This window comes from Salmo salar, chromosome ssa07, assembly GCF_905237065.1.
Source record: "Salmo salar chromosome ssa07, Ssal_v3.1, whole genome shotgun sequence".
In the NCBI taxonomy this organism is placed as follows: domain Eukaryota; kingdom Metazoa; phylum Chordata; class Actinopteri; order Salmoniformes; family Salmonidae; genus Salmo; species Salmo salar.
In genome coordinates this window covers 27,441,721-27,466,090 of record NC_059448.1, presented here as the reverse complement: position 1 = coordinate 27,466,090, position 24,370 = coordinate 27,441,721, and the positions used below count along the sequence as shown (strand labels likewise).

Sequence of the window (24,370 nt, the reverse complement as noted above, 5' to 3'; positions counted from 1 at the left end):
GCTATCTTCCTACACTCTTAGAAAAAAGGATTTCAAAAGGGTTCTTCAGCTGTCCCCATAGGAGAACCTTGGAAAGTGTTTCCTCTGTGAAAAGGGTTCTTCATGGAACCTTAAAGGTTTCTACCTGGAACAAAAAGGGGTTATTCAAAGGGATCTCCTATGGGGACAGCCGAAGAACCATTTTAGGTTCTAGATAGAACCTTTTTTTCTAAGAATGTAGTGTAGCCTAGTGTCACAACACTAATAACTGAGACTGGGAGATTCAGATAAAGGATCTTAATTTGAGCCAGTTTGCAACAGGAAATGTGAATTATTATGTGGATTATAATTAATGAGCATTTTTGTAGGGGTTGATGTATCTTTCGTAAATTCAGGGTGATCAAATTAAGATCCTTCATCTGTACCCATTTGTAAACAGTTATGTAGACCTAAATATTATTTGAAATGTGGAAATGCAGTTTTATTAATTTGTGTTACATATAATTTGAAATGCAGTTGAATATAGTTTTTGTTAATTTGTTTAGAATTCTCCTTATTCACATATTGCTCTTTGAGATAGAGAGAAAGAAGACATGAATGAGTGTCATGATAATTGCTAGGGGTGTGTCATTATCATGCCACAGACCAACAGGGAGGAGGACAGGGTGCGTCAGAATAGACATGGATTAAAACTACTATTTGAAATCTTTCACATACTTCAAGCATTTGCTCTGGGTGGGGTTTACAGATTTGGGACTAGTCTATTGGTCCAATACGGCCGGCGAGGTCAATCAAGCATGATTTAAAATTCTACTTGAACCCAGGTCTGCATTAGTGGAGTCATCAGTGGGTGTAGCAGGGTGGAGTTGCCCCTAAACACTGATCTTTGGTCAGTTTTGCATTTCTGTACCTTATGAAAACTACACCCCTGTCATCAGAGTGAATGAGGAAACACCTTCATCTAGCAGAACTTGTTTAACACAATAGGGAAATGACTGACTGGGAAACATGTAATGTAAAAACCTGACTGCCAGCAGTCAACCAAACAGCCTCATTTATTACTTGATTGAAGAAGAGAAAGGCTGTGTTTAGGGCAGTAGTTGTTATGTCCTGGTTTAGCATAAAGGGTTAGTCTAACATTTAAAAAAATTTAAGCTTTCCAGTACAATTCTTTATTGGAGAAGAGAAAGGATTGTATTTAGGGAAGTGGTGGTTAGCATTATGGCTTGGTTAGCATAAATAACAAGTGGTTAGCTTTAGCATATGTGGGTAGCATAAGTGGTAAAAGAATTATGGTCTGGTTAGCAGTAGTGGTTAGCACGACTTAACACTGAGGATTATGTGTGGGTTTTGGTTACTTTTCATTTTTATCCGTTTTGACAGTGAAACATTCCTCCATTTCCATATGGACTTACAGTCATCCAAGGAAGACGGCATTGTGCTTGTAGCATGTCTTAGAACTATCCAGAGGACCTGAAGGGACTATACAGTGACTTTGTCTTTTGTTTGTCCTTCAGTCGCCTTTCACTGACAACAAGGACATAGAGATAAGCACTAAAGTACCATGCAGGACGACCCTGAGGGATACTTGGTGATTGGGGGAAACAGAACGGGAGACATCCACAGGACTGGTAGTGGGTTTGCTGGTGGGGGAGATGGGGGAGGCATGGGAGACAGGGGAGGAGACATGGGAGATGGGCAAGACACAAGCATGGAGCTGAAGGATTTGACCAGCAGCACAACAGACAATGAACATCCGATTGCAGAAGAAGATGAGGACGGTGACGACTTAACGCAAAGGAATGACATCACAGCAAAAATGAATGACATCAGGACTCAATGTGATAACTTCGGAGATGAGGTCAACGGTGATTCCGAGAGCCAATCAGCGCACAGTGAGCCTCGGGTCTACATAGAGGTGGGCGTGGCTAAAGTGGAGCTTGCCTCGGAACCACTCAAGGCCCAATCGTCTTTCCAAGAATCTCCGGAGTTCCCGTCCACTGCGAGCACTGGTAACCATGGCACTGACATTAAAACAGACACTTTGATGAATGACAGCACAAAATCCAGCAATGACTCTGATAATGATAGCGCTAAAACGACCACTGACACTTATGATAACTTAGATGATAGCTGCAAAGTCAATGGTGAAGATTCTTCGGACAAAAAGAGTACTGATGCCTTTAAATTAAAAACAAACCCACACAATCACAACTCTGATCTGGCCATGATGGACTCCCCAACAACCCTCTGCAGACTTAACCACGACAACTACACAACCCCCGACATCCCGTCCGACGACACTTCCACTTCCAGATCGGAAACTTCAGTCCCTCTCAACCAATTGGCCCCTGCGCCCGACATCACATGGGACGACACCCCGAACGTCAGGGAGGGGGGTGAAGACGACAGTAGACCGCCCTCACAGAGGAATGTAGCAGAGGGGGTGTGCTGCTGCTACAGAGCAGTACACAAGGCCTTCATAAGGTCTGTATGATTTTTACCTTTTAAAACTGTATTTTAATTATTTTAATTTATTTTGTAGGTATTTTTTACATTTTATTTTATTCAAACAGCAAGAAATAAAGGAGTGCGACGGACAAGTGGGAGAAACAGTGGACACAGGGATTGAACCCCTGTCTCCGGTGGAGAGTAGTACATGTGACATATGCTGTGGAATGTTACCACTACACCACGGCTCTGCACTAAACATGCATTTTAAATGTGTATTGTTTGTTGCATAATTCCAGTGTGTGCTTATTCTTCACATTTGTGGAAACCGTCAATTGTATGAAATCATTTAGCCTCCGATGCTATTGATACCAATGTTATGTTGCCTTTATTGAAATAAACCCTTCTCTCATAAGGTGCCTAGAGGAGACACCAGCCATGCTCCCTGGACTGTTGCTGGCCATGGGCTTCTGTGTGGCTATCATCATCCTTATACCAACTACCGGAAGGCTGAAAGAGGTGGGGGGGATGTAGGGGATAGAGGGGGAGATGGAGGGGTAGGAGGGGAGGTAGAGGGGAAGGAGTATGGACTCTGGGGCTATAATCAATCTCATCCCAGCCACACGCAGGGTGAAAGAGCTGGGGGGAAGGAGGATGTGTGGAGGGTGTACCGTAGCCAGGGGTAAGAGCTAGGAGGATGGGGAGGTAAATTAAGGATTGAGGTGCTGTATTGCATTCTAGATATATTTATAATTGAATTAACAAACTATTAACCATTTTCAACCTCTCAATTTTCTCTTCTCCCTTCTCTTCCCCCTCCCCCCTTCTATCTCTCTCCCTTTTGCACTTCCTCTCCAGAGTATCAGTGTGGTGTATGTTGCGGTGTTTAACTCCCTCTCGCTCTCTCTCTCCCGCTCTCCAGAACATCAGTGTCCATGTAGGGGCCCTGTCCGTGGTCTGTGTGGTGCTGTGTTTGAGCACAGCCCTGCTGGTGGCCCTGCCCTGGCTGGCCGTGGTGAGGCGGTGTGGGGGAGCGCTGTCACTTTGCCTCTGGGGGGCCCTGTATGTCACAGCTATAGTCTTCACCTTCACCGGAGGACCCGTCACCGCATGGGAACAGGTCAGACAGGAGAAGGGGCCGGGCTGAGTGACGGGTTGGAAGGGTAGGGGGTGGGGTGAGGAGCAGGTCAAAGATAGGGATGGGGGTGGAGAATTAATGAGGGGGGAGGAGCAGGTCAGGGCCTGTATTCACAAAGCGTCTTAATGTGCGTGTGCTGATCTCAGATCAGGTCCTCCCTGTCCATGTAATCTTATTGATTATAATCTAAAAGGGAAAACTGATCCTAGATCAGCACTTATTCTGAGACGTGGCTAGCTGTGGCGAGGCGATGTGGAGGAGCTCTGTCTCTCTGGTTCGAGGACTTGTGTATTAAATGTATCTTTATATGAATTCTATTTCTGTCCATGCGGTTTATCAAACTTTCCTTCACTGTCTCTCTCTCTCTCTTTCCCTCCCTTCCTCCCTTTACAGGTAGCGTTCTTCCTCTTCCTGTCTCTGTGTGTGTACACGGTGCTGCCCCTGTCCCTAGCCTGGGCTCTGATGGTGGGTATAGGGACCAGTGTGTCACACATCATCATCATCAGTGTCTACGTTCCCGTCACCAGGCCTAACACGCCAGACCTGGCAGTGCAGGTAAAAGAAACATAGTAGCACACAGACAGACAGACAGACAGACAGACAGACAGACAGACAGACAGACAGACAGACAGACAGACAGACAGACAGACAGACAGACAGACAGACAGACAGACAGACAGACAGACAGACAGACAGACAGACAGACAGACAGACAGACAGACAGACAGACAGACAGACAGACGGACAGACAGACAGACAGACAGACAGACAGACAGACAGACAGACAGACAGACAGACAGACAGACAGACAGACAGACAGACAGACGAACAGACAGACAGACAGACAGACAGACAGACAGACAGACAGACAGACAGACAGACAGACAGACAGACAGACAGACAGACAGACAGACAGACAGACAGACAGACAGACAGACAGACAGACAGACAGACAGACAGACAGACAGACAGACAGACAGACAGACAGACAGACAGACAGACAGACAGACAGACAGACAGACAGACAGACAGACAGACAGACAGACAGATAGATAGATAGATAGATAGATAGATAGATAGATAGACACACGACACACGTAGACATACACTACCGTTCAAAAGTTTGGGATCACTTAGAAATGTCCTTGTTTTTTGAAGGAAAACAACATTTTTTGTCTTTAAAATAACATCAAATTGATCAGAAATACAGTGTAGACATTGTTCATTGTTAATGACTATTGTAGCTGGAAATGGCAGATTTTTTATGGAATATCTACATAGACGTACAGAGGCCCATTATCAGCAACCATCACTCCTGTGTTCCAACGGCACGTTGTGTTAGCTAATCCAAGTTTATCATTTTAAAAGGCTAAACGATCATTAGAAAACCCTTTTGCAATTATGTTAGCACAGCTGGAAGCTGTTGTTCTGATTAAAGAAGCAATAAAACTGGCCTTCTTTAGACTAGTTGAGTATCTGGAGCATCAGCATTTGTGGGTTCAATTACAGGCTCGAAATGGCCAGAAACAAATAACTTTCTTCTGAAACTCGTCAGTCTATTCTTGTTCTGAGAAACAAAGGCTATTCCATGCGACAAATTGCCAATGGACAAAAAATTTGCTTTTCTTTCAAAAACAAGGACATTTCTAAGTGACCCCAAACTTTTCAACGGTAGTGTAGATAGACACACACATAAACATAGATAGACACACACATAGACATAGATAGACACACACATAGACATAGATAGACACACACATAGACATAGATAGACACACACATAGACATAGATAGACACACAAACACACACATAGATAGACATAGACACACAAACACACACATAGATAGACACAGACACAGACACACACATAGACATAGATAGACACACACATAGACATAGATAGACACACACATAAACATAGATAGACACACACATAGACATAGATAGACACACACATAAACATAGATAGACACACGCATAAACATAGATAGACACACACATGGACATAGATAGACACACAAACACACACATAGATAGACACACACACACACACACACATAGATAGACACAGACACACAGACACCCTATTCACACTATTGTGCCGACGCAAATCAGATATTTTCTTTATATATTGTCATTGTGGATTTGGTTCCAGCAACTTTAAGGGTTGTGTACCCATGAAGTCCAGCACAGTAGAGCTTGGTTTGTCTCAGCTTGGTGCCGTAGTATGAAAGAAACACCCACACTAAATATGCTGCAAATGGAAAGGTCACAGGCAAACTCTTGCAAATGAGCTGCAGAGAACGAAAGAATGAGTTACAGTAAGCACACAGACACACTCACATACACATTTGCATCGTCTGATAGCATCCCTATTCAAATTCACCAGGACACTGTGTACGCTAGCACAGTCCACAAAACACTGTTTCCTATATTGTTTGTGTGTCTAAGTTCAGCATGGTGCGACATGGCGATTCTGTTGTTTTACTGAACAGTGATAAGTAAGAACCACACCTGCCCTTTCTCCCTTTGTTTCCCCCATCCCTCTATCTCTCTCTCCTTATCTTCTCTCCCTGTCGACCTCTCCACTCTATCTTTCACACTCCCCCTCCCTCCATTTCCTACTCTTTCATCTACTCACCCAACCCCTCCCCCCTATAACCCCTCCCCCCTATTTCCCTCCCTCTCGCCACTCCCTCATTCCAAATAAGAATTTGATCTTAATTGACTTGCCTGGTTAAATGTTGTTTTTTTTTATATAAAAACATCTCTCTCTCCCTCTCCTCCCCGCTCTCCCTCCCTGACAGCTGGTGGCCAATGCTGTGTTGTTTTTGTGTGTGAACTGTGTGGGAATGTTTCACCTGTGGCTGACTGAGCATGCCCACAGGAAGTCCAGTAAGAAGAAAGAGAGGTTCAGCGCCATGCGCTCCCAGAGGGACATACAAAAACACCAGCAGGTAGCTGAATCAATTAAACTTGTTCAGTTCAATTCGGTTCAGTTCAACTCAATAAAATTCTATAGTCCTATTAATCAATCCCCTCAGAGGCCATCAAAGGGCATCCTCTTCCAGGAGAGCTTTCAGTCATAGATGCCCCCCTTTATGACCTGCATGCAAACAGTCTGCTACTGTAAGTCAATAGTTTGATCATTTAATCAATGAACACACAAACCCTCCTTATGCCCCTCCCCTTGACAACAGGAACACCTCCTCCTGTCTGTGTTGCCACGCTATATCGCCATGGAGCTGAAGACGGAGATCATCAAACGACTGTCGGAGAAGAAAGAGAAAGGACAGAACTTTCACAGTCTGTACATCCGGCAACACAAAGATGTCAGGTGAGGAAATGTGCGCTTATACACACAACACAATACATAACATGACTGTTAAATAGCCATCACTAGCTGGCTTCCAACCAGTTACGCAACCCTGCACCTTAGAGGCTGCTGCCCTAAATATATATAGACTTGGAATAAATGGCCACTTTAAGAATTGAACACTAGTCACTTTAGTAATGTTTAAATAATGTTTACATATTGCTTTACTCATCTCATATGTATATACTGTATTCTATTCTACTGTATTTTAGTCAATGCCACTCCGACATTGCTCAATATAATATTTAGATATTTCTTAATTCCACTCTTTTACTTTTAGATTTGTGTGTATCGTTGTGAATTGTTAGATACTACTGCATTGTTGGAGCTAGGAACACAAGCATTTCGCTACATCTGCAATAACATCTGCCAAATATGTGTATGTGACCAATAACATTTTATTTGATGTGATGAATATTACCTTGTCTGAGACCTGGGCCAGTATTCATAAAGTGTCTCAGAGTAAGAATGCTGATCTAGGAACAGATTTAACTTATATAATCATAATAAATAAGATTACACGGAAAGAGGGGGCCTGATCCTAAATCTTGAGGACTTTTGTTAACTTCCAGGTTTTATCTGAGAGGGCTAAAGCAGACCTAACCCAGGGTCTATACCTGGTCACGACCATCCCTGTTGTGTCCTTCACTCTCTAGTATTCTGTATGCTGACATTGTGGGGTTTACTAAGCTGGCCAGTACCTGTTCTCCTGAGGAGCTGGTGGGAGTCCTCAATAAGCTCTTCGGCAGGTTCGATGACATTGCCAAGGTGAGAGCTTCCCTTAACCAATCAGTCAGTCACCTTTCCCATCACCTTGCCCTGGGATGGATGTTTTGGCTAGCTAGAGATTCTCTCAACACAATATCTCAACTACAGGTCAATGGATCCTTATGATGTAGTGCAAATTTACTGAGACAACTTGACTATTATTGTCTCTCTCTCTCTCTCTCCTCCCTCCTCTCTCCCTATACCCATCCACCCTTCTCCCCCTCTCTCTCTCCAGAAGAACGAGTGTTTGCGTATAAAGATCCTGGGTGATTGTTACTACTGTGTGTCGGGTCTGCCAGACCCCATCCCAGCCCACGCCAGGAACTGTGTTCAGATGGGACTCGACATGTGCACGGCAATCAAGTCAGTCTGCCAATCAATCAATCAATAATTGAATCACTGCTCTCCATCGCCACTCATATATAATTCGCTCTTCTTTATCTGCATCTAACTTTCATTCAATATGTGTCAATCAACTCCATGTGGGTCACCTCCGAGAATCCCTTTAGTGAATTGCTTATACAGATTATTATATAAATGTATATCGTTTTATGATAACATGTAAATATTTCAATGATTAATCTCAATCACATGTGCTTATCTACTTTATTACATTTAGATATATTTCTGACATATCACCTTGTGATGCTGACATAAATATGATTTAATGCAAAAATAGTTGAACATAATTTGTATGACTGTCACACCCTGACCATAGAGAGCCCTTGGTTCTCTATGGTGTAGTAGGTCAGGGCATGACTAGGGGGTGTTCTAGTTCAATATTTCTATGTTGGTGTTTTGTATGGTTCCCAATTAGAGGCAGCTGGTAATCGTTGCCTCTAATTGGGGATCATATTTAGGTAGCCATTCCTCCCAAATGTGTTGGTGGGATATTGTTTGTGTTGGTGCTTGTTTCACCACATAGTGACGGTATGTTGCTTGTTTATTGTTTTGGTTGAAGAAGTTTCACTTTAAATAAATATGTGGAACTCGACAAATGCTGTTCCTTGGTCCGTCTCTTACAACAACCGTGACAGAATATCCCACCAAACAAGGACCAAGCAGTGTGCAACGGTGGGAAAAGTGAGTTGGACCTGGGAAGAGATCATGGGAGGATCAGATCCTTCCTTGGCGGGAGTCGCAAAGGAGCATGGAAGGACAGCAATGACGCCGGGGATCGCGGCCACAGAAACTCCAAGATTGTTTTTGTGGGGGGCACATGGAGCTGGCGGCTGAGCAAAGGGAAGAGCCAGAGACCGTCAGGGAGGCGATAGAGAAGTGGTCGGTCGACCCAAGGAGAAAGCCAGAGCCCGCCTGGGAGTCGATGGAGCAATGTGAGGAGGGATATCGGAGAATGATGTTGGCGAGGAGTAGGCTGCAGCGCAGGCGTGCTGAAGAGCGTGTCATCAGTCCGGTGCCATCTGTGCCGGCTCCACGCACCAGGCCACCAGTGCGCCTCCCCAGCCTGTGGCGGTTCCTCGCACTCGCCCCGAAGAGCGGGTCATCAGTCTGGTGCCATCTGTGCCAGCTCCCCGCACTCGCCCTGAAGTGCGTGTCACCAGTCCGGTGCCACCTGTGCCGGCTCCACGCACCAGTCCTCCAGTGCGCCTCTCCAGCCCGGCATGTCCTGTGCCGGCTCCACGCACAAAGCCTCCAGTGCGCCTCTACAGCCCGGAACCTCCAGTGACGGTTCACAGTCCGGAGCTTCCAGTGACGGTTCACAGTCCGGAGCTTACAGTGACAGTTCACAGTCAGGAGCTTCCAGTGACGGTCATTGGCCCGGAGCTTCCAGTGACGGTCATCGGCCCGGAGCTTCCAGTGACGGTCATCGGCCCGGAGGGTCAACGGCCCGGAGCTTCCAGTGACGGTCAACGGCCCGGTGCCTCCAGTGATGGTCAACGGTCCGGAGCTTCCAGTGACGGTCCACGGCCCGGAGCTTCCTGCGCCGGTGCCATGGCCGGAGCCTTCCTCTGCGCCGATGCCCAGTCCAGGCACGGCGTCCAGTCCCGCTCCTTGGCAGGAGCCTTCCTCTGCGCCAGTGCTCAGTCCAGGCACGGTGTCCAGTCCCACTCCAGGGCCTGAGCCTTCCTCTGCGCCGGTGCCCAGTCCAGGCACGGCGTCCAACCCAGCTCCATGGCCGGAGCCCTCCTCTGCGCCGGTGCCCAGTCCAGGCATGGCATCCAGTACCGCCCCAAGGCCGGAGCTTTCCTCTGCGCTGATGCCCAGTCCAGGCATGGCGTTCAGCCCAGTGCCATGGCCAGATCCAGGGTCTGGGCGGGGGCTACGACCCGCACCGGAGCCGCCACCGACACTAGTCACCCCCCCTACCCTCCCCATTTGGTTTCAGGTTTTGCGGCCGGAGTCCGCACCTTTGGGGGGGGTACTGTCACGCCCTGACCATAGAGAGCCCTTGGTTCTCTATGGTGTAGTAGGTCAGGGCGTGACTAGGGGGTGTTCTAGTTCAATATTTCTATGTTGGTGTTTTGTATGGTTCCCAATTAGAGGCAGCTGGTAATCGTTGCCTCTAATTGGGGATCATATTTAGGTAGCCATTTCTCCCGCTTGTGTTGGTGGGATATTGTTTGTGTTGGTGCTTGTTTCACCACGTAGTCACGTTATGTTGCTTGTTTATTGTTTTGGTTGAAGAAGTTTCACTTTAAATAAATATGTGAAACTCAACAAACGCTGCGCCTTGGTCCGTCTCTTACAACAACCGTGACAATGACATTGGTTTGAGGTCCTGGCTGATTGTTATAACCATGTCATATCTCTGTAGTAAACTACGGGAGGCTACTGGTGTGGAGATCAGTATGAGAGTGGGTGTGCACTCCGGCAACGTTCTCTGTGGCGTGATTGGTCTACAGAAGTGGCAGTACGACGTCTGGTCACATGACGTGACCCTGGCCAACCATATGGAGTCTGGGGGCATGCCAGGGTAAGGAACCAGAAAATGCATGTGCTTGTGTTATAATCTGTGTTATGAACTGTTATAAATGTGTAATAAGATGACACGTGTTATAAACTATTGTAAATGTGTAATAGACGTGTTATACATGTGTTATTATGTTTGTGTGTGATATCTTTATGCAAATATACTTTCTGCAAGTGTGTGTTCAGGAGGCAGGGCACAATTTAACAGATCAATCAGATAGAAACACTTTAGGTAAAACAAATATGATTGTTTGCCATGCAGAATAAGGAATTGTGCCAGTTCTATTCCTTACATTTCTATTTGCAATGTTTCCCACCCAAGACGTGTCCACATCACAGAGGAGACACTGGGACACTTAGCTGGGGTGTACCAAATGGAGGACACTGACGGGGGAAGCCGGGATGCTCTGCTAAAGGGGAGGAAAACCTACCTGGTAATCGACCCCCATAAGGAAGACACCACCTCTAAGAGGAAGGAAAAGGTGTGTGCAATGTGCATGTTTTAGAAAGCCTGTCCTTGTATCTGTATGTGTGTGTGTGTGTGTATGTACGCGTTTAAATTCTCTTAGATGCCTGCACCTGTACAAAAATGATGAGTGTGTACATGTTTCTGCATATGTGTGTGTGTGTGCGTGCGTGCATCCCTGACGTTTGTGTGTGTGTGTGTGCAGAGTATATCATTAATAAGACACACAACTGACTGGAGGGAGCCAGAGATCAAGCCTAACCAGAAGAAAAAATACTTGTTCCCGACTCTCTTCCTCCTGTTGCTGCGGGCCTTCGCAGATTCTGCTGTTACGTTCCTAATAGGTTACACCAGGGGTCGGCAACCTTTTCCATTTGGAGTGGCAATTTATCTTACCATTTCTACCAGTCTGTGTGCCGGTTATGATTTTGATATGCACATTTTCATGGAACAGTTCAATTTAATTTAGAACAAAGTCTTCATATCTCAAAATATAAATTCTAAAAGTAACTTCTATTGCCATTTCCAACTATGTAAAATAGTCTACATAAAGCCAACAAATAAAAACATTGCCACCTGCAGGTAGAAAATATCCTGATAAAAAGAAATATCCTATAAACTAACTGGGGTTGAAGCTGTGCTAGCAAACGTTGTATTAAATATTCTGGCCTCTCAGAGTTTCCGCTCCAGTGAGCTCCAGAAAGACATAGCTGTAGGCTATTTTCGCAAGAGAGAAGTAATCAGTTAGGCCTATTTTATGAGGTTTCCACCGGATCAGAGCATTACATTTTTCTCCCCATTTCACTCTATCGAAAGAGAGCTGGAAAGATTTTTCAAATAGGCTACATTGAGGAACTATTGTCATTCTCAATGGATGTAAAAACAGTCTTTGTTTACTTGCTGTTTGAGGTGAAGAAAAAATTACTTTGAGAAGTTCCACAGTGGTGGTGAGTTAAGACAATCAGAAATACTATCAGATCCCCAATAGGGCACATTTATAGGCCTACATTTGTGCGCAGGCCAGGTAGCCTAGCCTATAATCAGGTGCGTGTCCTTACTCGACATTGCCAGGAGGGCTACAAACAAACGACAATTAATAAATTGTCAATTCCCAAATGGATAAATTAAACAAAAACTTGTTCCTCACAAGTGTAGCCTAAAGGTTGTGTGGTCCGCAAACAACGTGTCCACTCTGACAATGAGAACGGTAAAAGTCTGTAATAACAATATACTGAATGCATTAACAGAAATTACCATAACCAAACAAACATTGTAGATTCAAAATTATGAGAATTAACGGTAATGTACTACTGGTGATACTGGTGTGCCATCCCCGCAGCCTCCAATGGATTTGTCCACTGAGACAGGCGTGAATCAGACAGGTGCCTCATGTGCCAAAAAAAAGAAAGATATACTGTATATATTTTTGACTGTTCGGCTAATAACATTTCTGTCGACGAACAGCCTATCGACCAGTCGACTAAATGGGGACTGCCCTAGTGTGCATGCCTGCATCCCTGATGTTTGCATGTGTTCCAGACAAACATCCTGACGGTCAGTGGTCATAAGCAGCGAGCCTCAGTGAGGATGTCTCAGTACCTGCAGTCCTGGCAGACCATCTGTCCATTCTCTGACCTCAGCAACCCTGAGGCCACACCCACCCAGCTGCCAATCAACCCGACCTGCGCCAGCACGAACCAATCACAGCTATCCGCAGTGAGTAATGTACCTGTTAAACCCGCCTACCTTCTCTGTTCACTCAGACACGTATACACACACGCACTCAACGCTGATCCACACTTATGCCATTCACACACAATCATGCCAACATGCATGACAAACTTTCACAAAGACACACCCCGTATCCCATCCCACACAATCATATTCCTAAGTAACATACCAGGGTCATTAGGCACCAAATGGAAGGAAACTGACCTGGACTTGTCCAACAAGAAACACACATTTTAAAACGTTTACCATTGTGTGCCCTAATGAACATGACCATGTTAGTCCCTTCTACCTTCTCCTATTACACACACATGCATGACATACTTTCACAAATACAGACACCCTAAATCTTTCTCCCACTCATTCTTATGCCTTTCATGACCATATTGCCTTAGCAATCCTAACAATGTTCACAAAAGTCTTTTTTTTCTCTTTTTTTCTCTTCTGTCAATCTTTCAATATTGTCAGAGTTAGTCTTATATATTCAGAGTGAACTTGAACATTTTGTGTGTGTCATGACTTCCGCCGAAGTCGGTCCCTCTCCTTGTTCGGGCGGTGTTCGGCGGTCGACGTCACCGGCCTTCTAGCCATCGCCGATCCACTTTTCATTTTCCACTTGTTTTGTCTTTGTCTTACACACCTAATTTTAATTCCCCAATTACTTGTTAATTATTTAACCCTCTGTTCCCCCATGTTTGTTTGTGAGTAATTGTTTGTCTTGTATACGGTCTGTTATTGTGGGCTCGGTATATTGTGTTGTATTTTGTGAAAACCTGAGTAAATACGTTGATTACTCATATCTGCTGTCCTGCGCCTGACTCTCTACACCAGCTACACACAGGTCGATTACAGTGTGTGTGTGTTATAATCAGAGGGAAAAAAACACTAGACCACCTTTATGAAACACACAGAGACACGTACAAAGCTCTCCCTCACCCTCCATTTGGCAAATCTGACCATAACTCTATCCTCCTGCTTACAAGAAAAGACTAAAGCAGGAAGTACCAGTGACTTGCACAATAGGGAAGGGGTCAGATGACGCAGATGCTAAGCTACAGGACTGTTTGCTAGCACAGACTGGAATATGTTCCGGAATTCTTCCGATGGCATTGAGGAGTCTACCACATCAGTCACTGGCTTCATCAATAAGTGCATCGATGACGTCGTCCCCACAGTGACCGTACGAACATACCCCAACCAGAAGCCATGGATTACAGGCAACATCCGCACTGAGCTAAAGGGTAGAGCTGCCGCTTTCAAGGAGCGGGACTCTGACCTGGACGCTTATAAGAAATTCCGCTATGCCCTCCGACGAACCATCAAACAGGAAAAGCGTCAATACAGGACTAAGATTGAATCATACTACACCGGCTTCGACACTCGTCAGTTGTGGCAGGGCTTGCAAACTGTTACGGACTACAAAGGAAAGCACAGCCGCGAGCTGCCCAGTGACACGAGCCTACCAGACAAGCTAAATTACTTCTATGCTCACTTCAAGGCAAGCAACACTGAAGCATGCATGAGAGCAGCAGGTGTTCCGGACGACTGTGAGATCTCACACTCCGTAGCCGATGTGAGTAAGACATTTAAACAGTTCAGAATTCACAAGGCCGCAGGGCCAGATGGATTACCAAGACGTGTACTGCGAGCATGCGCTGACCAACTGGCAAGTGTCTTCACTGACATTTTCAACCTGTCCCTGACCGAGTCCGTAATACCAACATCTTTCAAGCAGACCACCGCAGTCCCTGTGCCCAAGAACACCAAAGTTACTTGCCTAAATGACTACCGACCTGTAGCACTCACGTCTGTAGCCATGAAGTGCTTTGAAAGGCTGGTTATAGCTCACGTCATGTAACGGCTTTGGTAGTCGCGTTTGCAGGAATGAGGCGCAGGAAGCAACGAACACAGGGAGTGGTGTGTTTAATAACACTTTGAAGAAAAAACAAAGTTCCCAAGCACAGGGGAATAAATACAATGTGCGACAATGCCAAGCCGACGCGAACAAGACAGTCGACATACAACAATCAATCCTGCACAAAAAGGAGCGGGCCAGCTAAACAAAATAGCCCCTCTAATGGCTAATTGACCACAGGTGTCCAAAATCCAAAAAAGGGAAAAGCAAAAGGGAATCGGTGGCAGCTAATAGGCCGGTGACGACGACCGCCGAGCGCCACCCGAGCAGGAGGGGGTGCCACCGTCGGTGGGAATCGTGACAGTACCCCCCTCCTGACACGCGGCTCCCGCAGCGCGCCGACACCGGCCTCGAGGTCGACCCGGAGGGCGAGGCGCAGGGCAATCCGGACGGAGGTGGTGGAAATCCCTCAACATAGATGGGTCCAGGACGTCCTCCGCCGGCACCCAGCACCTCTCCTCCGGGCCATACCCCTCCCAGTCCACGAGGTACTGCAGGCCCCTCACCCGGCGTCTCGAGTCCAGAATGGCCCGTATGCTGTACGCCGGGGACCCCCCGATGTCCAGAGGGGGCGGAGGGACCTCCGGCACCTCATCTTCTTGAAGGGGACCAGCTACCACCGGCCTGAGGAGAGACACATGAAACGAGGGGTTAATACGGTAATAGGAAGGGAGTTGCAACCGATAACACACCTCGTTTATCCTCCTCAGGACTTTGAAGGGCCCCACACACTGCGGCCCCAGCTTCCGGCAGGGCACGCGGAGGGGCAGGTTCCGGGTCGAGAACCAGACCCTGTCTCCCGGTGCGAACACGGGCGCCTCACTGCGGTGGAGGTCAGCACTCCTCTTCTGCCGCGCACTGGCCTCCTTTAGTGAGTCCTGGACGGCTCTCCAGGTCTCCTTGGAGTGCTGGACCCAGTCCTCCACCACAGGAGCCTCGGTCTGGCTCCGGTGCCATGGTGCCAGGACCAGCTGGTAACCTAACACACACTGAAAGGGTGATATGTTAGTAGAGGAGTGGCGAAGTGAGTTCTGGGCTAATTCAGCCCAGGGAATATACCTCGCCCACTCCCCTAGCCGGTCCTGGCAATACGACCTCAGGAACCTGCCCACCTCCTGGTTCACCCTCTCCGCCTGCCCATTGCTCTCGGGGTGATAACCGGAGGTCAAACTGACCGAGACCCCCAGCCGCTCCATAAACGCTCTCCAGACCCTGGATGTGAACTGGGAACCTCGATCAGAGACAATGTCCTCCGGCACCCCATAGTGCCGGAAGACGTGGGTAAATAGGGCCTCCGCAGTCTGCAGGGCCGTAGGGAGACCGGGCAATGGGAGGAGACGGCAGGACTTAGAGAACCGATCCACAACCACCAGAATCGCCGTGTTCCCCTGAGAGGGGGGAAGATCTGTCAAGAAGTCGATGGACAGGTGCGACCATGGTCGTTGTGGAACGGGGAGGGGCTGTAACTTCCCTCTCGGTAGATGACTAGGAGCCTTACTCTGGGCACACACCGAACAGGAAGATACATAGGACCTCACGTCCTTAGCCAAGGTGGGCCACCAGTACTTCCCCCTTAGACTCCGCACTGTCCTCGCCTCACCAGGATGACCCGCAGTAGGTAGCGTGTGCGCCCACCGAATCAAATGATCACGAACACCGAGCGGCACATACATGCGCCCCACGGGCACCTGCGCAGGCGCAGGTTCCAATACCAATGCCCGCTCGATGTCCGCGTCCACCTCCCATACCACTGGTGCCACCAGCCTAGACGCTGGAATGATGGGAGTTGGATCGATGGGCCGGTCCTCCGTGTCATAGAGACGGGACAGCGCGTCGGCTTTAGTATTCAGGGAACCCGGTCTATAGGAGATGGTAAACCTAAACCGGGCGAAGAACATGGCCCACCTCGCCTGACGTGGATTCAGTCTCCTCGCTGCCCGGATGTACTCCAGGTTTCGGTGGTCAGTCCAGATGAGAAAGGAGTGCTTAGCCCCCTCAAGCCAGTGCCGCCACACCCTCAGGGCTTTGACCACCGCTAGCAACTCCCTGTGCCCCACATCGTAGTTACGCTCCGCCGAACTGACTTCTTCGAAAAGAAAGCGCAGGGGCGGAGTTTCGATGGCGTACCCGAGCACTGTGACAGCACGGCACCCACCCCAGCCTCGGATGCGTCCACCTCCACTATGAACGCTAAAGACTGGTCCGGGTGCGCCAACACGGGTTCGTCGGGGAACAGCGTCTTCAACTTCTTGAAGGCTCCGTCCGCCTCCGTCGACCATCGCAAACGCACCGGCCCCCCCTTCAGCAGTGAGGTAATGGGAGCCGCTACCTGGCCAAAACCCCGGATAAACCTCCGGTAGTAATTGGCAAAGCCTAAGAACCACTGCACCTCCTTCACCGTGGTTGGAGTCGGCCAATTACGCACGGCCTTAACGTGGTCACACTCCATCACCACCCCCGTGGTGGAAATGCGATAACCCAGAAAGGAGACGGCTCGTTTGGAAAACTCACACTTCTCAGCCTTAACGTATAGGTCATGCTCCAGCAGTCTACCAAGCACCTTGCGCACCAGGGACACATGCGTGGAGCGGGTGGGGGAATATATCAGAATGTCATCGATATAGACAATCACGCCCTGCCCGTGCAGGTCCCTGAGAATTTCGTCAACAAAGGCTTGAAAGACGGCTGGAGCATTTTTCAACCCATACGGCATGACGAGGTACTCATAATGGCCTGATGTGGTACTAAAGGCGGTTTTCCACTCATCTCCCTTCTTGATACGCACCAGATTATACGCGCTCCTGAGATCCAGTTTTGTGAAGAACTGTGCTCCGTGAAATGATTCCACCGCCGTAGCGATGAGAGGTAGTGGGTAACTAAACCCCACCGTGATAGCGTTTAGACTTCTGTAATCAATGCACGGACGCAGACCTCCCTCCTTTTTCTTCACAAAAAAGAAACTCGAGGAAGCGGGTGAGATGGAGGGCCGAATGTACCCCTGTCCCAGGGATTCTGTGACATATGTCTCCATAGCCGCCGTCTCCTCCTGTGACAAGGGGTACACGTGACTCCTGGGAAGCGCAGCGTTAACCTGGAGATCTATCGCACAACCCCCCTGTCGATGAGGTGGTAATTTAGTCGCCCTCTTTTTACAAAAAGCGATCGCCAAATCGGCGTATTCAGGGGGAATGCGCACGGTGGACACCTGGTCTGGACTTTCCACCGACGTGGCACCTATGGAAACTCCTAGACACCTCCCTGAACACTCCTCTGACCACCCCTGGAGAACCCCCTGTTTCCACGAAATACGGGGATTGTGACCAGCCAGCCAGGGGACCCCCAGCACCACCGGAAACGCAGGCGAATCAATAAGGAAAAAACTAATGCGTTCCTTATGATTCCCCTGCGTTACCATGTCCAGTGGCACCGTAGACTCCCTGACTAGCCCTGACCCTAATGGTCGGCTATCTAGGGAGTGCACGGGGAAAGGGGAATCTATCGGCACCCGCGGAATGCCCAGCTTAATGGCAAGTCCACGGTCCATAAAGTTCCCAGCTGCGCCTGAATCGACTAGCGCCCTATGCTGGGAAGAGGGAAAAAATGTAGTAAACAAAACAGGTAAAAACACGTGACCAACAGGCGGTTCTGGGTGAATCTGGTGCTGACTCACTTGAGGTGACCGAGAAGTGTTCTGCCTGCCCTCTCGACTCCCAGACTGGCTCCTCCAGCACCGGTCGGCCGTGTGTCCTCTCCGACCACAGCTGGTGCAGGAGGAGCCACCTCCTCCGGTGTCCCTTGGCACGGCCCCCCCCCTAACTCCATAGGGGTAGGGGCAGGGGTGCACGGGGGTGGAACGGGCAGGACCCTCTCCGTTCGCCCGCGGGCAGCCAGCAAATTGTCCAGACGTATGGACATGTCTATCAGCTCGTCCAGGGACAGAGCTGTGTCCCGACAGGCCAGCTCCCTGCGGACATCCGCCCGGAGACTGCAGCGGTAGTGGTCTATGAGGGCCCTGTCGTTCCACCCCGCCCCAGCAGCCAAGGTCCTGAACTCCAGTGCGAAGTCCTGAGCACTCCTCGTCTCCTGCCTGAGGTGGAACAGCCGTTCAACCAACGCTCTTCCTTCCGGAGGGTGGTCGAACACGGCCCGAAAGCGGCGGGTGAACTCTGGGTAGTGGTCCCTCGCCGAGTCTGGACCGTTCCAGACCGCATTAGCCCACTCCAGAGCTCGGACCGTCAGGCAGGAAACGAGGGCACTCACGCTCTCCTCTCCCGTGGGAGCAGGTCTGACGGTGGCCAGGTACAGCTCAAGCTGGAGCAAAAACCCCTGGCACCCAGCCGCCGCCCCATCGTACTCCCTCGGGAGCGCCAAACGAAGTGCGCCAGACGTCGTGGGAGGCGAAGATGGCTGTATCGGGGGAGGTGGAGGTGGAGAGAGGATACCACTTCTCTCCCATCGGTCCATCCTCTCCATCATCTGGTCCATTGCCGATCCGATGCGGTGTAGGACTGTCGTGTGGTGGAGCACGCGTTCCTCCATCGAGGGCAGAGGAGTGCCCGCTGCTCCCTCTGATTCCATGCCTTTTCAGATGGTGCGGGATTCTGTAACGGCTTTGGTAGTCGCGTTTGCAGGAATGAGGCGCAGGAAGCAACGAACACAGGGAGTGGTGTGTTTAATAACACTTTGAAGAAAAAACTAAGTTCCCAAGCACAGGGGAATAAATACAATGTGCGACAATGCCAAGCCGACACGAACAAGACAGTCGACATACAACAATCAATCCCGCACAACAAGGAGCGGGCCAGCTAAACTAAATAGCCCCTCTAATGGCTAATTGACCACAGGTGTCCAAAATCAAAAAAAGGGAAAAGCAAAAGGGAATCGGTGGCAGCTAATAGGCCGGTGACGACGACCGCCGAGCGCCACCCGAGCAGGAGGGGGCGCCACCGTCGGTGGGAATCGTGACACGTCAACAACATTCCCAGAAACCCTAGACCCACTCCAATTTACATAGCTCCCCAACAGATCCACAGATGACGCAATCTCTATTGCACAAAAACACACTGCCCTTTCCCAACTGGACAAAAGGAACACCTACGTGAGAATGCTATTCATTGACTACAGCTCAGCGTTCAACACCATAGTGCCCTCAAAGTTAATCACTAAGCAAAGGACCCTGGGACTCCCTGTTCACCCATGACTGCATCGCCAAGCATGACTCCAACACTATCATTAAGTTTAACGATGACACAACCGTGGTGGGCCTCATCACCGACAACGATGAGACGGCCTATAGGGAGAAGGTCAGAAACCTGGTAGTGTGGTGCCATGATAACAACCTCTCCGTCAATGTGATCGATACAAAGGAGATGATCGTAGACTACAAGTAAAGGAGGACCAAGCACGCCCCCATTCTCATCGACGGGGCTGTAGTGGAGCAGGTTGAGAGCTTCAAGTTCCTTGGTGTCCACATCACCAACAAACTATCATGGTCCAAACACACAAAGATAGTCATGAAGAGGGCACAACAACACCTTTTCCCCCTCAGGAGACTGAAAAGATTTGGCATGGTTCCTCAGATCCTCAAGTTCTACAGCTGCACCATCGAGAGAATCCTGACTGGTTGCATCACCACCTGGTATGGGAACAGAGGGTAGTGCGAACGGCCCAGTACATCATTGGGGCTAAGCTGCCTGCCATCCAGGACCTCTATACCAGGCGGTGTCAGAGGAAGGCCCTAAAAAATGTCAGACTCCAGCCACCCTAGTCATAGACTGTTCTCTCTGCTACTGCACGGCAAGCGGTACCGGAGCGCCATGTCTAGGTTCAAAAGGCTTCTTAACAGCTTCTACCCCAAGCCATAAGACCGGACTTTTTGCATTGACCCCCTAATTTCTTCATTTTTGTTTATTTTACTTCAGTTTATTTTAGTTAATACTTTCTTAACCAACAATGAAGTTAAGAAAAATAAATGTTAAGTGCTAGTAAGTAAGCATTTCACTGTAAGGTTGTATTTGGCACATGTGACAAATAATATTTGATTTGTGTGAGTTTTGTTGACTGTGTGGGTGTGTGTTTGTTTGTAGGATAGACCACCTACTCAGACCGATTCCAACAGGTAAACCAGCTTTTCTATTTTACTTTAAATTATTTTTCAATTGTTGTATATGTGTAATTTTAAATAATTAATCTAAATAATCCCTCCTTAGTACCAGTCAGGTCCTGGACGATGACATAAGAGGGTCGTTAGATACTATAGACGCTGCAGGGTAAGTGTTTTTCCATAGTTGTAAGATCTTTCTGTAGTTTTCTGTTATTTTCTCTACTATCTGTCTCCTCTCTTCTCTTATTCTATCTATCACAGGCGGAGAGAAAAGAAGCTGAACTGCTTCACGCTGTTATTCAATGACCTAAAGCTGGAGAAACAGGTGGGAGTTTTTATGCTGCTGTTTTTCATTTGCTGTGTAATAGTTATGTTTTGTGACATGTCTGTGTGTTGTATTTGTCTTTCGAAGTGTGGTGTTAATGTCTGTGTTGTATGTTGTGATCGGTCTGGTATAACAGTACACTCCTAAGAATAAGGCAGCTTTGCGGTTCTATATAGAACCCACAAATTATTTGTTTATCCAATCGTTTGGTTATTGTATGAGGATCAATTTAGACAAAATGCTGACTGTACAATTTAGCTATCTGACAAAAATGACATTGCCAGAACTGTTTTATCAAGCTAGCGAGCAACGAGCTAACCAAGCTTGCAACGAACTAAGCTAGCAAGTACAGTTCATAATGAACAATCTCAGTTGAAACTGGTTAAGGAGAGGTCTGGGTTCACCACTAAAAATAAAATGTGCAGACTGCCAAATCACTAGCCCTGATGCCAATACAGGTCCCATTTGGCTAATATCTCATCTGTCAGGACCATGGCTGCATTTCAAACACTTTACAGACACACCCTCTCCCCTCAGCCCTCAAATGAAGTGGACACTTCTGATGACGTATCATGACGTCTGATGAGTATACGCTTGCAGGGCAAGGGGCGAGGGAGGAAGGAAAGATTTTGAAATGGACCGAAATTCGTTATCCCGCGATGATTGTGTTTTCAACCACCGGTAGCTTGTGGGTGCTTTATATGCGCTACAGTCAATTATGATTGCATGTCTACTTATATTAACTATATAATTATTAATATATGCCTACTGTATGATAGCTAGCAAATTAATTAGCTACCTAACGTTAGCCTGCTTAGCTGGAACTTTTGAAGAAGGAAAATGTTTGATTTCTACAATTTCCAAAAGCTAACCAAACAAAAACATCATTACTTTTACGAGACGTGTTTGTCCTTTAGTAGCACAATTTGTAACTTATTTACAATAGTTTTTACTTACACTTGTATGTTGATTCCATATTGATGTTGAGGTTTTAAGTTTTGGCAGACTTTTCTTAGCGGATGTACAATCATCGCGAACTGAATTATGGGGCGTTTCAGGCCCTGAAGTGAACATAATTGTACACTCGCAAACTCCATTAAAAACGACGGCTGAGGGGCTTATGTTGCAAACTTCCCTTGCTTGGCTAATCATTTGGACCGATGACAAATATGGCCACAGGGATTCCCCCAAGGGCATAAGGCGAGGATAAGTGGACGAGGGTGTGTCTTTTATGAATTTGAAATTCAGCCAATGTCTGTTCCCTCAGCCCTATGTTCCCTCGGCCCTATGTTCCCTCAGCCCTATGATCCCTCAGCCCTATGTTCCCTCAGCCCCATGTTCCCTCAGTTCTAACTTCTAAACCAGGGGTCGTCAAACCCCTGGTTTCCACCGGATCAGAGCATTACATTTTTCTCCCCATTTCACTCTATCGCAAGAGAGCTGGAAAGATTTTTCAAATAGGCTACATTGAGGAACTATTGTCATTGTAAAAACAGTCTTTGTTTACTTGCTGTTTGAGGTGAAGAAAAAATTACTTTGAGACGTTCCACAGTGGTGGTGAGTTAAGACAATCAGAAATACTATCAGATCCCCAAATGGGCACATTTATAGGCCTACATTTGTGCGCAGGCCAGGTAGCCTAGCCGTCAAACCCCTCTGTGTAATGATATAGGCTAATGGTGTTGTCTGTTGTGTGTGTGTTGCAGTTTCGTCTCTCAGAGGTCAAAGGTCTACACCAGTCAGTTGGCTGCATGGCTGTCATCTTCGTGTCTCTGTTTACTGTCCAAATGCTCGTCTCCCAGAAGTGAGTATCCCGTGTGCGTGAGGTACAAAAACCTTTCAACGCACATTATGCACACACAAAAACACATACTACTGTTTTGATGCAAATGCCAACGTCACAATGCAAAATCATGCAAATGGAGCAGAGAACGAAAGAAAAAAGGAATTTGCGTTTTGCACTTACTGTAAGCATCAACCACAAACAACATCCAGATAAAAGGAGAGAGGGGAAGAGGTGTAGAGGGCCTGAGGATCGAATGGAGAGAAATTGAGAATTAATTTCATTGCTCTCGCTCTTTCTCTCATTCTCTCTCTCAGAAACTTTCACATGGCTGTGTCGTATGGTGTCACCTTCCCTGTTCTAGTGTTGCTGCTCTCTGTGGTCTGCACTGGATACCTCAAGGTAACACTAAACCTAACCCTAACGACGGCTCAACCCTAGCTACATGTTTCTCTTGAACATTTCCACTGTTTGAGTGTTCTAACCAGGTATTTTTTGTGTGGGTGTTTTTAGACATGGCGCTCTAAAATCCCTATCGGTCTTCAGTGGGTGACGTCGCTGTCGCAAGGAGTGGCCACAAGGCCGGCGGCACGTTTACTGCTGGTCTGCCTTTGTCTACTCATCACCTTGCTTATGGCCATACTGAACTTTGTGAGTCAGCACACACACACACACACACACACACACAAATATATAAATCCACATACATTGGCACAAACTCTGACAGATACACACACACTTTGACCCATTGTGTTTTTCACCCCCCAGTTCTTTCTACCTGGAAACGACTGTACCTCCAACTCATACAACACATCACAACTACAGAACCTCAACCTGTACACCGTCCCTGTAAGTCAAATCAACCAATCAATCAAACTGCATTTGCATGTAGTGTAATGGATACACTTGTCACACAGTGCATAAAACTACACTTGGGCCTATTATCAGTAATTAGTAATATCAATATATTTTTCTCTTCTCTCTCTCTCTCCCATCTGTGTCTGTCTGTCTGTCCATATCCCCTCCCCTCTCCCTACAGTATTACCTGTACTGCTGCCTGCTGGCTATGCTAGGTGTGGTGGTGTTTGTGAGGACGTGCATGTCCGTCAAGGTGCTGCTCCTCACACTGGCTGTAGTAGTCTACCTGTCTCTCTTCCTCTACGTCTACGCACCTCGCTCAGACTGTTACATGGCCCTGCTCTACAACGATACAAAGTGAGACTAACACACACACACACACACACACACGCACGTTGCTCTACAACGATACCAAGTTAGACTGGATAATAGATAGTAACATGTACAGTTGAAGTCGGAAGTTTACATCCACTTAGGTTGGAGTCATTAAATCTCGTTTTTCAACCACTCCACAAATTTCTTGTTAACAAACTATAGTTTTGGCAAGT

The 24,370-nt window shown here is 47.6% G+C and overlaps 1 protein-coding gene across 3 annotated transcripts in view; it reads left to right on the top strand.

Annotated features, from left to right (window-relative positions):
- Nucleotides 1-24,370, top strand: part of LOC106608969 (adenylate cyclase type 4) — a 41,044-nt gene that overhangs the window by 1,465 nt on the left and 15,209 nt on the right. For 2 of the 3 annotated variants that reach the window (XM_014207241.2, XM_014207242.2), the window contains 19 exons: nucleotides 1,363-2,466; nucleotides 2,847-2,949; nucleotides 3,353-3,550; nucleotides 3,962-4,123; nucleotides 6,377-6,526; nucleotides 6,770-6,906; nucleotides 7,602-7,713; nucleotides 7,949-8,076; nucleotides 10,490-10,648; nucleotides 10,967-11,126; nucleotides 12,650-12,826; nucleotides 20,840-20,871; nucleotides 20,963-21,022; nucleotides 21,118-21,181; nucleotides 22,888-22,985; nucleotides 23,282-23,366; nucleotides 23,478-23,615; nucleotides 23,733-23,813; nucleotides 24,004-24,179. In XM_014207241.2, the coding sequence (XP_014062716.2) occupies nucleotides 1,544-2,466; nucleotides 2,847-2,949; nucleotides 3,353-3,550; nucleotides 3,962-4,123; nucleotides 6,377-6,526; nucleotides 6,770-6,906; nucleotides 7,602-7,713; nucleotides 7,949-8,076; nucleotides 10,490-10,648; nucleotides 10,967-11,126; nucleotides 12,650-12,826; nucleotides 20,840-20,871; nucleotides 20,963-21,022; nucleotides 21,118-21,181; nucleotides 22,888-22,985; nucleotides 23,282-23,366; nucleotides 23,478-23,615; nucleotides 23,733-23,813; nucleotides 24,004-24,179 (3,143 nt within the window). In that variant the 5' untranslated portion in view covers nucleotides 1,363-1,543. The remainder of the gene's footprint in view (nucleotides 1-1,362; nucleotides 2,467-2,846; nucleotides 2,950-3,352; nucleotides 3,551-3,961; nucleotides 4,124-6,376; nucleotides 6,527-6,769; nucleotides 6,907-7,601; nucleotides 7,714-7,948; nucleotides 8,077-10,489; nucleotides 10,649-10,966; nucleotides 11,127-12,649; nucleotides 12,827-20,839; nucleotides 20,872-20,962; nucleotides 21,023-21,117; nucleotides 21,182-22,887; nucleotides 22,986-23,281; nucleotides 23,367-23,477; nucleotides 23,616-23,732; nucleotides 23,814-24,003; nucleotides 24,180-24,370) is intronic. The other variant, XM_014207244.2, reaches the window with a different exon arrangement.